Raw genomic sequence first — 16,794 nt, forward strand, 5'->3', positions numbered from 1 at the left:
GAACCACATGGAGCCTATGGACATAATTGGATAGAAACAAAGTTGACGAACCTCAGTACTGTGGGCATGGTAGAAGTTCAAGTCTAACACAAGGTATCGGGTGCAATATATCTCATCCGTGACCTCAGAGGACGGAAGACCTCTGTAAGGACTGCCCAACACTGCTAGAGATATACACCAAACAAGGAGATATTGGGAGCGAAATATACCAAGGCGGCATGCTAACTCTTCTGGTAATGGCAGCCGCCAAATTAAGGGCCGGAGTGAAGTGCAGTGAAGGTTGCAGTGCCATTACCGGTAGGCTCTGCCCACCGACAAGGTGACTATCGCCATGAGCACCCGTGTATTTCCCCACGCGGGTGCTCATGGTGTGTATTTTTTTAAAAAAGAAAGCAATTTACCTGTAGAAAACTACACGGGTGCTAAGAAGTGAAAGTGGGCAGGGAAAAGAACGGGGGGCTGGCTAGCAGCACCCAGGGTGGGAACACAGGCTTCTATCAGTTAATACAACCTGCGTTTCGAGCCTCCTGATTGGCCAGCACCCCCTTCCAGGGTACGAATATGCATTATAAGCCTTTAGTACCTTCAGCTATTTTTGCCGCTAGCACGGAAACCATGCAACCGAATTTGAGGGATGTGTCACTCGCAGTCACGGTCATCGCCGTGACTGGCGATTTTTTCCGCGTTGGAGTCTGAGGAGACGCAGAGGAAGGTTACTTTAGTCCCTTTTCTGTGTTTGCAGCCGCAGCTCCAAACGCGGGACGCAGCGCTGCCGGGAGTATTTAAATCCCCGCCTCACGGCAGGTTGTTGCGTTGCAACCCCCTCTGTTGTTTACCTTTCGACTCTGAGTCCTTCGCTCTTCCTCTGCACCTCACTTTGGAATTACTCAGGGGTTTTTCCCTGTGGTTACTTTTCTCTGGTGTTCCGGTTCCTGAACACCGTACTTTTGTTTTTCCGTTTCTCTCCGCCGCCTTCCGTGGGCGGCGTTAGCTGTGCCTTTTTCTCCGGCGGTCGGGCTCTCTCTCTCTCTCTCTCTCTCTCTCTCTCTCTCTTTCTCTTTCTCTCACCCTTTTTCTTCCCTTACTCTTTGAGTCCAGTCAGCATGGGATTTTCTCCCGTGCTCCTCCGCAGTGCTTTCTTGGAAGACTTCTACCTCCACCTCAGCCGTTCAGCTGCTGCCTTCTCCGCCTGCTCTTCAGGCCTAGTGCTACCATTGGACTTGGACGTTTTGCGGCCACTACCCTCAGTGTTGGAGATCCTTCGCTTCCTTCTTTTATCTGTGAACAACTGGCCTTCTGAGACAAGTCTTGACACCTCTTATCAGGGTTTTTTCCCCTTGCGGGTTTTTCCCTGTATTTTCTGGCTTGGTTCCGGAAAGGAGGACACTGTGCCGCTGTTCTCACCTAGCGGCCACAGTGGCTTCTCTCCGTGACAAGCCCACGCACCAGAAGAAGGAGAGAGACTACCTGGCACGTCGAGGCCTGCAAGATACCATCGACTCTGAAAGCTCAGGTGAGGAGAGCGTGTGCACAGGGGGAACTCAGCCAAGGGTACCGTTCAAGTCACAGATTGCAACGCCAAAGAGTATCACGATGTCAGCTGAGGAACAGGTCCAAGAGCTGTGGAAGGCTTTCCAGGCCATGTCCCAGGAGCTACAAGGTGTCAAAACTGAGAACGCTTTGCTTAAACAAATGGTTGCGGCTAGGGAACCAACTCCCTCGGAATTGCCACCCATGGCGCTGTCCTCTGGGAAATTTGATGACTCCCCCAAGAAGGTGAAGGAGTTTCTTGAAGCATGCTTGGTTCATTTCACATTCAGACCCCGTACCTTTGCTACAGATCAGGCCCGGGTGGGTTTTCCTAATATCCAACATGACTGGAAACGCTCTGACCTGGGCCACCCCATTGGTGGCTAGTGGAAACGCCATTCTGCAGGACTATTCGGGGTTTCAGAATCTTCTCAAGCAGACCTTCGAACGACCAGAGCTCTCCTTTACAGCCTGCGAAGACCTGTTGGATGTCAGACAAGGCTCGCTAGACGTTTTGTCATACATCTCCTCTTTCAAAACATTAGCAGCCGGAGCAGGATGGCCCGAGACAGCGCAATATGCCATTTTCAGAAGAGGACTGAAGGAGGAAATTAAAGACGAGCTGGCCAGATCCCCTCGTTCTCCTACTTTCTCAGATCTGCTTTCTGCTGCCCTTCATATTGAGTATCGCCTTCAAGAGAGACGAGTTGAACGTCGTAAGCAAAGGACTCCTGGCTATACCTCAGACCCTTCTGTACCCGTTCTCCCTGGTCGCTCTACTAACATTGTTACCGAAGAACCAATGCAGATTGGTTCCACCAGGGCGCCCTTGTCCGCCGCTGAAAGACGTCGCAGAAGAGAGAAAGGACTGTGTGCCTACAGCGGATCAGAGCAACATCTTCTCAGGGACTGTACAGAACTGTCAAGCAAGAGGTCGGGAAACGACTACCCTCGCCGTCAGTAGGGACAAGCGACCGAGGGTCTTTGAGCAATCTTCATCGTCCCTATGTCTCTCTGTCAGTGACCTCTTCTGAATCTAAGAAGGACTCCAGGCTGATGGTCATTCCAGTACAACTCAACCTCGGAAACCATCAGGTGGAAACACTGGCTCTATTGGACTGTGGCGCGGCAGGGAACTTCGTCGACACCCTGTGGGCAGACAGGGTGCGTCTCCGTCGGATCCCCCGGGCAGAAGGTCAGAAGGTGGAAGGTGTGGACGGTTCACCTTTGTCTTCAGGTCCCATCACCCATACCACTGAGAATCTCTCCTTGACGATCAACCAACATAAGGAAGTTTTGTGTTTTGATATTATCAGGGCTGCCCATTTCCCCATCATCTTGGGCATTACATGGCTCCGTCGACATAATCCTCTGATTAACTGGACCGAGAATCAGATACGTTTCAGTTCCCCGTATTGCGCAACCAACTGTTTCCCAACAACCATGTGGGTGTCCATGCTTTACCCAATTTCTGCTCTGGGTTTTCAGAGGTTTTTCAGGAGTGCCTCCATGCCAGACTTCCACCCCATCGGCCAGAGGACTGCACTATCGATCTGGAGCCCAATGCCTTGGTTCCATTCGGACGGATGTTCGCTCTCACCCAAACCGAGAGACAAGTTCTTCGGAGATACTTGGATACCAACATGGAGAATGGTCTCATCCAACCTTCAAAGTCTCCAGCAGGAGCCCCTTTGTTTTTCATCAAGAAAAGAGATTCCGCCGACCTTAGACCCTGCATAGACTACAGGGGCCTAAATACAGTGACAGTCCGTGACCGGTATCCTATGCCCTTAATCACGGACATTATTGAGACGGTGCAAGGTGCTCGAGTCTTTACGAGGCAAACTGGATCTTCGCAACGCATACCATCTGTTGCGGATTGCCAAGGGTGACGAATGGAAAACCGCATTTCGTACTCCTTTGGGCTTATTTGAGTATAAGGTTATGCCGTTCGGTTTGGTGAACGCCCCAGCGGTATTCCAGAGGTTCATGGACCGAATGTTCTCTGACATGCTTTCCATCTCTGTCATCATCTATTTAGATGATATCTTGGTTTTTTCCCCTAACATGAGAGAACACATAGTACAAGTACGACGAGTTTTGGAGCGTCTTATGGAGAACAATCTACTAGTCAAGGAGGAGAAGTGCAGATTCGCTGTCCCTTCGGTACATTATCTGGGATATGTTCTGTCAGAAGGAGGGATCGCCATGGATCCTGACAAGGTGCACGTTATTCTTGACTGGCTGGCCCCGACCTCTGTCCGGGAGGTCCAGAGGTTCTTGGGTCTTTCGAATTACTACAGGAGATTCATTCCAAACTTTTTGGAGGTGGTGTTTCCCATCACCCGCCTACTCAAGAAGACGGCCTATCCTTTTTCCTGGTCTACTGAGGCGCAAAGAAGTTTCTGTCACCTGAAAACCCTCTTCTGCTCTGCCCCGATTCTGCAGCATCCCAACCAAACTCTTCCATTTATTCTGGAGACGGACGCCTCCGCTATAGCTATCGGAGCTGTGTTGCTTCAGTCCTTCAACATGGTGGAGCATCCTGTCGCCTATCTCTCTAAGACTCTTTCTCCCAGCCAACTCAACTACTCGGTTCTGGAGAAGGAATTGTTGGCGATGAAGTTGGCTTGTGAGGAATGGAGGCACCTTCTCATGGGTGCCCGTCATGGGTTCCTCATTCGCACCGACCATAAGAACCTAAAGGCTTTACAGGACATGGAATGTTCGAACTCCAGGCAGGCTAGATGGGCCTACCTGTTTTCGCAGTACGATTTCCAGATCATGTACATCTCTGGGTCTCTCAATCGTCTGGCTGACGCTTTGTCTCGCAAGGATTCACACTTGGAAATGGTAGCTGTCAAGTCTGAGCCATTGTTCCACAGAAATCGGATCCTAGCCATGGTGGGTTCTTTCCTTCAGGAAGTCAAGGCTGCTGTTGCACAAGAGGCTCCTCATATCTCTTTTTCCGCTGATTCCCCTTTCCAAATCAAGGACGGTTGGGTCTTCTACAAGAAGAGGTGGTATATCCCTGAAGGGTCGCTGCGCCGGAAAGTCCTAAAATGGTGTCACGACTCACGTCTAGGCGGACACAGAAGTGGAAATGGTACGTTGGAACTTATCTCGAGGTCGTTTCTTTGGCCCAACATCAGGAGAGACGTGTTCAACTACGTAAAGACCTGCCCGACTTGTGCCAGAGTCAAATATGCCTCGGGGAAGCCCCTAGGACTTCTCACCCAAGTGGAAATGCCGACTTGCCTGTGGGGACTCATCTCCACGGACTTCATAGTGGAGCTTCCTGATTCTGAGTCATGCACATGTATCATGGTTACGGTGGACGCTCTAAGCAAGCTAGCCCATTTCTCTCCTCTTCCGGGACTCCCTTCTGCCACCAAGATGGCAGAAACATTTGCCCGAGATATCTTCAAGCTTCATGGCCTCCCCAACAAGATAATATCCGATCGAGGAAGCCAGTACATTTCCAAATTCTGGACGGCTTTATGTACTCGATTGGGAGTGGAAAGGGCCCTTTCCTCTGGGTTTCACCCACAGACAAACGGCCAAACGGAACGACTCAATGCAACCCTGGAGCAGTACTTGCGATGCTTTATTTCCCAGCATCAAGATAATTGGGTTTCTCTACTCCCTACTGCGGAATTTGTTTACAACAACTCCAGGCACACTGCCACAGGCCTATCCCCTTTTTTTGTACCTACGGTGTTCACCCGCGTTATTTAATGCCCGAGGTGCCCAGTTTCTCCAACTCTCCAACTGCGGAAGAGGTGCTAAGAAATATCAAGGAGGCCAGGGACAATGCATTGCTAAGTTTGGTGAATAGTAGACAGCGGAATAAGATTGAAGCCGACAAACATCGCAGGGAAGCACCTTCTTGGAAACCTGGGGACAAGGTGTGGTTGTCCACCAGATTCCTTCTCAGATGGACAAGACCTTCTAAACTGTCTCCACGTTTCTTGGGACCTTTCCCCATTCTTTCCAAGGTCAATCCTGTTGCCTATCGTCTCCAACTCTCTCCAACTCTCAGACGCATACACCCTGTTTTTCACGCCTCTCTTCTTAAACCCTACTATTCAGATCCACATCGCCGACCTCTCAACCGGAATCTTCCTGTCATTGCAGCTGACCAGGAAGAATACAAAGTTTCTGCCATTCGTGATTCTTGATTCCTTCGTGGTCGGTTGGAATACCTCCTGTCATGGAAGGGTTACCCGGTATCGGAGGATTTCTGGGAGCCTGCTTCCCAAGTACATGCCCCTCAGCTGTTGGCCAGGTTCCATCGCTTGCACCCGAGTAAGCCTGGGTGGTTGCACTCTAGGGGGGGGGCATACTGTCACTCACAGTCGCGGCCATCGCCGTGACTGGCGATTTTTTCCGCGTTGGAGTCTGAGGAGACGCAGAGGAAGGTTACTTTAGTCCCTTTTCTGTGTTCGCAGCCACAGCTCCAAACGCGGGACGCAACGCTGCCGGAAGTATTTAAATCCCCGCCTCCCGGCAGGTCGTTGCATTGCAACCCCCCCTGTTGTTTACCTTTCGACTCTGGGTCCTTCGCTCTTCCTCTGCACCTCGCTTTGGAATTACTCAGGGGTTTTTCCCTGTGGTTACTTTTCTCCAGTGTCCCGGTTCCGGAACACCGTACTTTTGTTTTTCTGTTTCTCTCCGCCGCCTTCCCTGGGCGGCGTTAGCTGTGCCTTTTTCTCCGGCGGTCGGGCTCTCTCTCTCTCTCTCTCTCTCTCTCTCTCTCTCTCTCTCTCTCTCTCTCTCTCTCTCTCTCTCTCTCTCTCTCTCTTTCTCTTTCTCTCACCCTTTTTCTTCCCTTCTCTTTGAGTCCAGTCAGCGTGGGATTTTCTCCCGTACTCCTCCGCAGTGCTTTCTTGGAAGACTTCTACCTCCACCTCAGCCGTTCAGCTGCTGCCTTCTCCGCCTGCTCTTCAGGCCTAGTGATACCATTGGACTTGGACGTTTTGCGGCCACTACCCTCAGTGTTGGAGATCCTTCGCTTCCTTCTTTCATCTGTGAACAACTGGCCTTCTGAGACAAGTCTTGACACCTCTTATCAGGGTTTTTTCCCCTTGCGGGTTTTTCCCTGTATTTTCTGGCTTGGTTCCGGAAAGGAGGACACTGTGCCGCTGTTCTCACCTAGCGGCCACAGTGGCTTCTCTCCGTGACAAGCCCACGCACCAGAAGAAGGAGAGAGACTACCTGGCACGTTGAGGCCTGGCATAGTATATCCACCGTGCACGTGCACGTGTTTTGTATTTGGGATGCAGAGCTGAGCAAACCAATGGGGTTGGTCATGCCTGCAAGGGATTGACATGTTGAGGAAACGAATGAGACTAATTGACTGGGGAATATGAGCGCAAACTGAGGGAAATAGTTCACCTTGACTATAAGACTTGTGTACATTTATGGTTAGGGATTTATTATGAACATTAGGCATTTATTATAAGGATTTGTCTGAGAATACAAGGGCAGTTGACACAGACAACAGATTCAAATTTGTTCTCTAAAGTTTTATTTAACTTAAAATGCAGGATGGAGTAAAACCTAACTTGCCCTTTGCTAAGGTGGGATTTCCCTACCTACAGAAAACTAAGGATAGTCTGTGTCAGGAAGTACAAATCAAATGTCTGCCTGAGTCCAAAACCTATGCTTGCAACTAACTGTATACAATATGTGGGGATGTCAGCATCAAAATGAATAGTGTTCAAAAGAAAGTTCAGAGCTTCTTCCAGCTCTTCCAGCTCTTGGCTTATAATGAGCCTCCCCTTCCTCAAAATAGCTCACAAGATACCGGGGTCTTCCCCAAGAGTACAAATCTTTAAGCTTTCAAAAATAACACAGTTCCTTGGGACACTTCCCAGCTCCTTTTATATCAATACTTTGTACCAGTTCACTTAGGCAGTTCGGTTTCTTGACTTCAAATTCACATATACGGATGTTGTAAAGCACAAGCTTCTTTATGCATACCTCCATTGGCTTTTCCATGCAGGCCACTCAGACTTGGCGCAGTTGTCGAATCACATGGTCCACCTATTACAGGTCACGCAACCAGTACCCCTTCTTAACTGCTTCCATCAACAGTTAGCCATTCTTCCATCTGACAGTGTGTGTATAGGTGATTTCACAGTGTCACACGCTTCAGACAATGTACCGTGACTTGCTCGGCCACGTGTACTTTGTTACACTTTCCTGTATTCCTCTGGCACTTGCCAACACAGGTCACCTCTTAACCTGCAATTGCTTGGCCCCTCTTAGCTTTCTGCCAATACTTGGTTTCTCATTTCCATACCCTTCTTGGTATTCTCTGAACTTTACTGATACTTGCTTCATACAATATATTCCGTGGTATCTGCCACATGCACTACTTTGCTTTCACTCCATTCACGAGTGTACATTTAGCTTTTTACACTGCGGCATTCGAAAGTGCTTTCAATAACTTTCAGTTCACTCTGTATTCACAAAGTACTTGTTTCAGCATTTAAAAGTACTTTAAATAGTTTTCAATTCCTGCGACATTCAAAAGCATTTGTTTTGGCATTCATAAGTACTCAACTGTCACACATGGCAGCTTCCCTCTGCTTGATTACCTTTGCGACGGGCTACTCAACGCTCCTTCAGATTTGCGGCATCCCCAAACTCGGCCCTCCCTTGCGGTATCCACAGAGAGCACTGCTCGCTCTCCTAGTTTCCTGTGGCGGTGGTTGGGGCAAAGAGGAGTTCCACAGCTCCTGCTGCGCGGACTCATTCAGGAGGATAAGAGGACCTACAGAACCTCTCACGGCAGACCACGGCCCGGCGTCTTTCTCCTGCCCAACACGACTCGCGTCACCTGGATCTCCAGCTCTCTTCTATCCAGTTTGTGTCTCTCTCTCTCTCTCTCTCTCTCTCTCTCTCTCTCTCTCTCTCTCTCTCTCTCTCTCTCTCTCTCTCTCTCTCTCTCTCTCTCTCACTCTCCCTCCCTCCCTCTCTTTCTCTCTCTCTCTCTATGTGGTGGGCCTTTTTATATCCATTAGGTGTGTTAAGTGCCCCCAGTTGTGGGTCATTGAGTTCGATTCCCTCACTATGGAGAACTCCATTAGGTGGACATGCCTGGTTGTTCCACCAGTATGCCTCCATAGTCCTCTTCTTTCTAGTACCAGCGTGGTGTTTGGAACTATCTGATTTAATAAAGGGAGCATGTATAACTCTGTTTTGTCTCTGCTGCGTGTGTTTATCTGTCATATGAGGATGTGTCCTCCTAGTTGGTCTCTTCTCTTCATCCCAGTACTAGGGTGGTGTTTCTGCGGGACAGTTTGGAGGGACAAAAAGGGAAAGGGATGACAGTAGCCTACAAAGGCTTTAGGGATAGACAGCTCATTGTGAAAAGTGAAAGCGGGATACCATGTCTCATCTAAGGCTATCTTCTCCCCACTCCAAAAGTACCCTCCACCCATGTGATCCTCCCTCGCACAACCACCCCCAGGGTCAGGATGCAAAAATGATAAGTGAGGATGCCCTTAGGTTCCTCACAGGTCCCAGACCCAGGCTTCCCCTCTCCAGACTTGGGCAGACTTGGTTCACTCTCCTGCCACCAGGAAGATTGCTTGCACTTCTCTTCTCTTGTGGGCTCAGGTCCCAGACCTGAATTTCTCTGCTGCTTTGATTTGGCGGACCTGGTTCACTCTCCTGCCAGCTACTGCCATGAAGAAGATGACTTGTAGGGATCTTCTTTTGTGAGTGTATCCCAGACCCAACCTATTCTCGTTCTGCTTTTGGTGCTCTTAATCTTTTGTTCTCCCCAGGGGCTTTCTCCTCACCCATGCTCTGTGGGTTAAGAGTCTTCCACGACTCTGCTGTGCCCCCATCACCTGTCCCAGCAACCCCTGTACCTTTAGAGTCACTGCCGGTGGGCTCCGGTCGATCTCAGGCTCTTCTGATTTCTGTTTCGGCTTTCTTGCATCTTCTCTCGCTCTCCGGTGTCATGCCGTGACTTCACAGCCTGTGGTTCCTAGCATGATGTACATCTTCACTTGACTGCATGGTCCAGCTACCGCGCATGCTTGGACCTCTACTTCGCCAGCTTTCCAGTCGGTCCATTTACAGACCGGATAGGAATGAATATGCCTTCTCGCCAGCGTCTCGGTCCCACTGTTCTCACGCTTGCAGCTCCTCCAGTGATGGCTTCACAACATGGCAAGTCGTTCTTTCATTTTTTATTGTAAGCGGACATCAAAGACTAGATCATTCATTCAAGTTCTGGCCATTGCTCTTTCTTGTTCTGCACCTCCACCTCGTCCCAGTACTTGTTAAGTAGGTTTCCCTTAGGTAGTCCCTGCTCTTTGTCATCTCAGTAGTTATTACGTTTTTCGTTACCCAACTTATCTCATACTTTCATGTATGTCTTTACATGAAAGTATGAGATAAGTTGGGTAAGGTGTACAGGGTGTGGGTGGAGGGTAAGCATACTGTGTTCTCTCTAGATGCCTGTCCCTAACTCCATAGGGGGAGTCTCTACCCATGAGATCCTTCTGCTGTGCACCACCCCCCAGGGTTATTATCAGGTAGCAGCCTCACCTCCCCGGCTGCATGGGAAGGGGCTCTCCCTTGGGAGAAGTGATGAAATCTAGGGATTCGTCACAGATAGTAATTGGTTATCTATCCATAAACACCTAGTACAACACTTAAACTTACTCTTACGGGGTCACATTAGTCTGTAAGAGTATTCCTAACCTAAATACGGAGTATGAAAAATATTAATATAAAGTGCCAAAATATTCCTTTAAGATTATAATATTAAAGATCTTTTTCTGGTTTGTAGTTCTCTTCCTCCACAGCTGGCATACATATGTGTTGTATTTCTGTTGCCGAACAAGTGTATGCAGAAGTGAGTTGTTTGAGAATTACATTCTACTTTTAAAAGGGGCTCTTAGTCACCCACTGGCCATCTATATAGTATGAATACAGACCAATGTTTATTAATAAATAATAGAGAATGTTTACACAGTTTTAAACAAGAAATTCATCTTAGAAAAAGATCTTTTTTATGGTCATAAGACACCAATAAATGATCGCATCAACTGATCTAGCATCCCTTTAATGTCTAAGTCAGATATCAATTGCCTAGAAGATTTCTATTCACCTCTAGATGAATAAGTGGTTATCTGCCTAGAAGGATTTATGAACCTCTAGATGAAGGAGTGGTTAGCTGCCTCTAAGGATTTATCAACGTCTAGATGAATGAGTGGTTAGCTGCCTAGAAGGATTTATGAACCTCTAGATGAATGAGTGGTTAGCTGCCTAGAAGGATTTATGAACCTCTAGATGAAAGAGTGTTTAGTTGCCTAGAAGGATTTATTAACCTCTAGATGAATGAGTGGCTAACTGCCTAGAAGGATTTATTAACCTCTAGATGAAAGAGTAGTTAGTTGCCTAGAAGGATTTATTAACCTCTAGATGAAAGAGTGGTTAGTTGCCTAGAAGGATTTATGAACCTCTAGATGAATGAGTGGTTATCTGCCTAGAAGGATTTATCAACCTCTAGATGAATGAGTGGCTAGCTGCCTAGAAGGATTTATTAACCTCTAGATGAATGAGTGGTTAGCAGCCTAGAAGGATTTATGAACCTCTAGATGAATGAGTGGCTAGCTGCCTAGAAGGATTTATGAACCTCTAGATGAATGAGTGGTTAGCTGCTAGAAGGATTTATGAACCTCTAGATGAATGAGTGGTTAGCTGCCTCTAAGGATTTATGAACCTCTAGATGAATGAGTGGTTATCTGCCTAGAAGGATTTATTAACCTCTAGATGAATGAGTGGTTAGCTGCTAGAAGGATTTATGAACCTCTAGATGAATGAGTGGTTAGCTGCCTAGAAGGATTTATTAACCTCTAGATGAATGAGTGGTTAGCAGCCTAGAGGGATTTATGAACCTCTAGATGAATGAGTGGTTAGCCGCCTCTAAGGATTTATCAACGTCTAGATGAATGAGTGGTTAGCTGCCTAGAAGGATTTATTAACCTCTAGATGAATGAGTGGTTAGCAGCCTAGAAGGATTTATGAACCTCTAGATGAAAGAGTGTTTAGTTGCCTAGAAGGATTTATGAACCTCTAGATGAATGAGTGGTTAGCTGCCTCTAAGGATTTATCAACGTCTAGATGAATGAGTGGTTAGCTGCCTAGAAGGATTTATTAACCTCTAGATGAATGAGTGGTTAGCAGCCTAGAAGGATTTATGAACCTCTAGATGAAAGAGTAGTTAGTTGCCTAGAAGGATTTATTAACCTCTAGATGAAAGAGTGGTTAGTTGCCTAGAAGGATTTATTAACCTCTAGATGAATGAGTGGTTCGCAGCCTAGAAGGATTTATGAACCTCTAGATGAATGAGTGGTTATCTGCCTAGAAGGATTTATCAACCTCTAGATGAATGAGTGGCTAGCTGCCTAGAAGGATTTATTAACCTCTAGATGAATGAGTGGTTATCTGCCTAGAAGGATTTATCAACCTCTAGATGAATGAGTGGCTAGCTGCCTAGAAGGATTTATTAACCTCTAGATGAATGAGTGGCTAGCTGCCTAGAAGGATTTATGAACCTCTAGATGAAAGAGTGGTTAGTTGACTAGAAGGATTTATGAACCTGTAGATGACTGGATTCTTGCTCTCCATTACCCTGCATCTCTTTATGGTGCATCACTCATTTTGGGTTTTCTATGCCTTGAAGGTTGTATCTTTTGTAAATGATTTCTCTTATAATCAAGTTGATATTTGTTTTTAAGATGCATTTCTTGTTTAAAACTGTTTCGACATTCTCTATTATTTATTAGTAAACATTGTTGAAATGTAATAATCTGTCTCTATTCATACTATATAGATGGCCGGGGGGGTGACTCTATTTAAGAACCCCTTTCTTTTAAAAGCACTGATTTACCAGTGGAAGGTTTTGTTGTTTTTCTACTACTAATTACCCCAGCTTCCACTGTGATAGGGGGTTTCCCTAGTTTGCTAAGCTTGATCGAGAATCACAAGCGACATGTGTCCAGTGAACAAAAAATGCAGTTATGGGGATTGTGCCTCATTGTTTGCCAAAGGTATCCCAGTGATTATCGCACACAACCACCATTGATATATCTGCTGACTGGAATTTAAAATCTCACTGTTGGAAGCACTTGACTTTACCACAGAAACAATTCTGCCGTTGCAGATTTTGCAATCTCATATTTATTTAAAACAGGTGTCACAGGGTGTCCCTCATGCAATGGGCAAGAGGAGTGACAAGTTACCCTTCCAAAGCCGTTAAGTGAGGGGGTGGAACAGGAGCGTAAAAAGGTGTCTCTGAAAAATGACCCCCAAAATATTGACCACCACCCCTCATTGATTTAATTGTTTCTGTATTTACATTTATTTTTAATCTGCCACATTTCATTTCCATCTGGACGGCAGACCTAGGGCCTGACGCTCGCTACCCAAAAAAGCAAATGTAACCACTATCATTACGTTTTTTTAAAAGAAATAGATGTTAACACATTTTAATCTAATAGTATTCTCACGTGCATTCAGACAGCCTGCTCCAGATGAGGATTTTGCTGTAAATAAGAATATTGAATTTAATTCTCCTAAATGAAAAGCAGATGAGGAACAAAACAGAGTAGATTTAATTGAGATATTTTGCATGAAAAAATAAATAGGATGATAGGATGATGTCCATTAGTACAATTAAGCTTTTCCATATCAAAGTGGTTGAAGAGTGGACATTGCTTTGGTTCATAGCTAATCTTAATGTGTTTCTTCTGCTAACTTTTTGTGGAAAATGTAGGTCTCTTGAAAGGTAAGATACCTTACAAGTCTCACCTGCAATTCAGAAGTGATTGGAATCATTTCTGGGAAGCCTATTTAAAGTGATGAGCATTAAAAGGTTTTTTCAGGAACAATTTGCTCTACATCGTTTTATTTTCAGGACATTGGCACCATTACATATGTATGTTACATTTTTTTTTTAAAGTCAGAAGTGAAATTGTTCTTATTAAACTAATGCACGATGGCAAACATGAGGTATTCATCCCAAATGCATCACATATTTGGATTCCATTTTGGATTTTCTTTTGTTATTTTAGCAAACTATAAAGCGTTAACATTTCAACCTGCATGCTTTGGTGGTAAGACTGAGGCTTTGGGTTCCTGAACATTGTGTTTTATGTAGATCCTAATGTGGATTTCCATTCAATTTGCAGTGATGCTGAGGACCACAAACCACTGAAGAAAGGAAGCCGAACACCGTCAGACAGGACTGTGAAAAAGGAGGACAGTGATGATAGTCTAGTTGACTATGGAGAAGGCGTCAATGGCCAGTTCAACGAGGATGGCTCCTTCATTGGACAGTACAGCGGCAAAAAGGAGAAAGAACCTGTGGAAGGAAATGAAAGCTCAGAGGCACCTTCTCCAGTCAATGCCATGAACTCTTTTGTTTGATTGAAAAGCCCCCCTTCCAACGCCAGTGCAATGCTCCGTTGGGATCTAAAGCACAGTACATCCCCCCCACGCTGACACCCGGAACATGCTGGAGATCAGATCGATGCGTTCATGGTCTGGACACGTGTTAGGTCACTGAGTTGTACAAGAAAGTAACATTGTTCCCATTGAAGATACATCCAAGAAGAAAACCCCAAACTCTGTGGTTCTGGCCGTGGACATCCTTGCTCTTTTAAAGAATTGATAGAAATATCTACCAACATCTCCCATCTAATAATATCATTATATGCCATTTAAAAAGATACTGCATGACAAATGCTAACCATTTCACAAACAAACATCTGTAAGTTCTAATTAATGGTATGGTCTGATATGTTGTCACAGAGTCTGCAGCTGAATTCCTGGATGTGAAGTCTGTTTTCCTTGTCAGAGTGTTATTATAGTAGTATTGCAGTATATAGTCCTTCAATGTCTCTGTGGGCATTGTTGTGAAATTGGTGACTTCAACGTATAGCGATCATATGTCCACTAGGAAGAGTATGTATATAATTGCTGAATAATTTAAATAAGATGAGGTGCATTTTCTGGTGCTTACTGAGACACCGTTATTTGCCCTTTGCTCCTTTTATTTCAAAAGCGTTCTGCTTCTATCCAGTATTACTGCACTCCAGTGTTGCGTTTCTGCACTGTATCTTACATTGCATTGCCGAGAGTACGCTTAACTACATGCATCACAATGCATTTGGGGATTTGTACTGCCGTTGTAGTGTCTTTAAAGCAAACAGCAACTCCATCAAACACAGGGCAAAGTCAATTCAGTGCCTTTCTACAATATCAATTCCATCCTGCACTGTACTGCAAAAGAAAAGAGTTAGAGCAGTACTCTGTGATTGATAAGCGGTATCCTTTGCCAAAAAGCGGTATCCTTTGCCAAAAAGAAGTGTCAACACAGCAGAAAAGTTTTGCAAAACATAGTGCTGCAAACCAGAAATGAACTGAACATTGTTGTATTGACTTGTAATGTGGTATGAAATCGAATTTATTCTATAACTATAGAGCTTTATGGACAGAATAGGTTATGCTTTCATGGCCTTACACAGTTTATACACTAAATTGTTGGTTATATTTCAGTATTGCAGCAACACCAGACCATGTGAGCATGATTTCAAGATGCGTTCACAGAAAGGGAATTGTGCTTTAGTAGTTGGTAGCTCACCAAGCAAGCACCCTACCAATATGGCGGCCTTCTCTGAAAATGAACAGTCGATACTAGCAGTTGCTACCATTGCTCAACTGAGATTCTAAGTGTTTGTAGATTGAGACCAGTGTTAACTTTGCAACTTTGTGTTAACAGTACACATGGCAGTCACCAACGCAAGTAGATTGGATGCAAGTGCATTCACTAGTTTTCAAATCAAATTATTTACCTTCATATATAAAAGTATATAACAGCCTATGGTTGAAGGAATGCTCAGTTTCATTTGCCAATGAATTGGTTTTTCATAACTTGCATCAAGTTTAATTTTATGTTAGCTGTTTATATGTAGATATTTTGTTGAATTTGTAAATACACTTAAAGTGTAGATGCTGTATGCTTAAATGTGGTATAAACGAAGAAAGAAAGAAAAAAAGCTTATGTTGTACTGTATGAGATGTGCGATGGCCAATGGAATGTGCGGTGTTTCAAGAGCATCTACCTAGATACATTTATTTTGCTGTGAAATGATATAGTGAACTATTGTACTTCAGATTTACAGAGCTTGTGTCAGTGCAGCATTCCATTGTATGTTCTGTATCATTATTGTAGGTAAAGCACAATTTCTAAAGACAATGATGCCATGTAAGTCCGCTATCAAAGCTTTCTATTGTGCCATTCTTTTTTCACAGAATCAAACTCAACGAAAAATGAAATTCACCCAAAAGATATAAAGCACACTCAGAGTCTGAGAAAAATGTATTCATGACAACCAGAGTTGTTACAATTATATATAACTTTAGATGCTAAAAAAAACATTTGTGCATGTAAGGGAACACGTACAGGCTCACTTCTGTAAAAGTGCAACACTTTTTGTATAAAAAATAAATGTTTTAAACTTGGAGCTTACTCTTTGTTGTTACAAATTATCATTTGTACTGGGTATGACAGACATAAACCATTAAACACTGAGCACTTTGTTGAGTGAATAGCAAGATCGGCAACAAGAACCGCTGCACCACTTTTCTTGCTATCCACAGCGGCTTGGAACCAAAATGTAAACATTCTATCCATGACATTTGTAGTAATGCTTAGAAAATAGGAGTTGATGTTGGTCTTTTATCGGCATAACACGATTTAATTATGTGTTGACCGGGAGTTGAAGCACTCTACAGATCTAATTCGCTTTCACATTGGAAAATAACCCCACAGAAAACATTTGGAGGAGTATCTGGGATCAATCAGAAAACCTTCCTCTGTGAGAGACACATCATTATTTCATTTGACTCAGCCTTATGTGTGTTAGAAGACCTTTCCATTGGGCTGTGTTTGAAGTAACAAGATTTACACAATATGTTGGATTTCCTTTGTTTAGATGTAATTTGTCAATGCAAGTACACTTTCCATTTCTGCACAACCAATTTTCCTCAATTCTAATGTTTCCTGTAAAGGATTTGTTTTTGAGGGTGACTTATTCCTTTGATCATTTATGACTTGTCTTCATTTTAGGTAATTCAAAGGAAATTATAACTGAACTATTATAATTGCTAAAATCACCTTGGAGCGTTTAATCCCTGAACAGTATGTTTATTGACTAACCATTCAAAGAT

The 16,794-nt window shown here is 44.8% G+C and overlaps 1 protein-coding gene across 25 annotated transcripts in view; it reads left to right on the forward strand.

Moving 5' to 3' along the window:
- The window catches only part of NRCAM (neuronal cell adhesion molecule), a 731,897-nt gene extending 715,804 nt beyond the window's left edge, over positions 1-16,093 (forward strand). For all 25 annotated transcript variants that reach the window (XM_069627974.1, XM_069627975.1, XM_069627972.1 and 22 more), the window contains one exon: positions 13,752-16,093. In XM_069627974.1, the coding sequence (XP_069484075.1) occupies positions 13,752-13,989 (238 nt within the window). In that variant the 3' untranslated portion in view covers positions 13,990-16,093. The remainder of the gene's footprint in view (positions 1-13,751) is intronic.
- The last annotated feature ends 701 nt before the right edge of the window (positions 16,094-16,794 follow it).

This window comes from Ambystoma mexicanum, chromosome 12 (assembly GCF_040938575.1).
Source record: "Ambystoma mexicanum isolate Mex_15411 chromosome 12, UKY_AmexF1_1, whole genome shotgun sequence".
Taxonomy (NCBI): Eukaryota; Metazoa; Chordata; class Amphibia; order Caudata; family Ambystomatidae; genus Ambystoma; species Ambystoma mexicanum.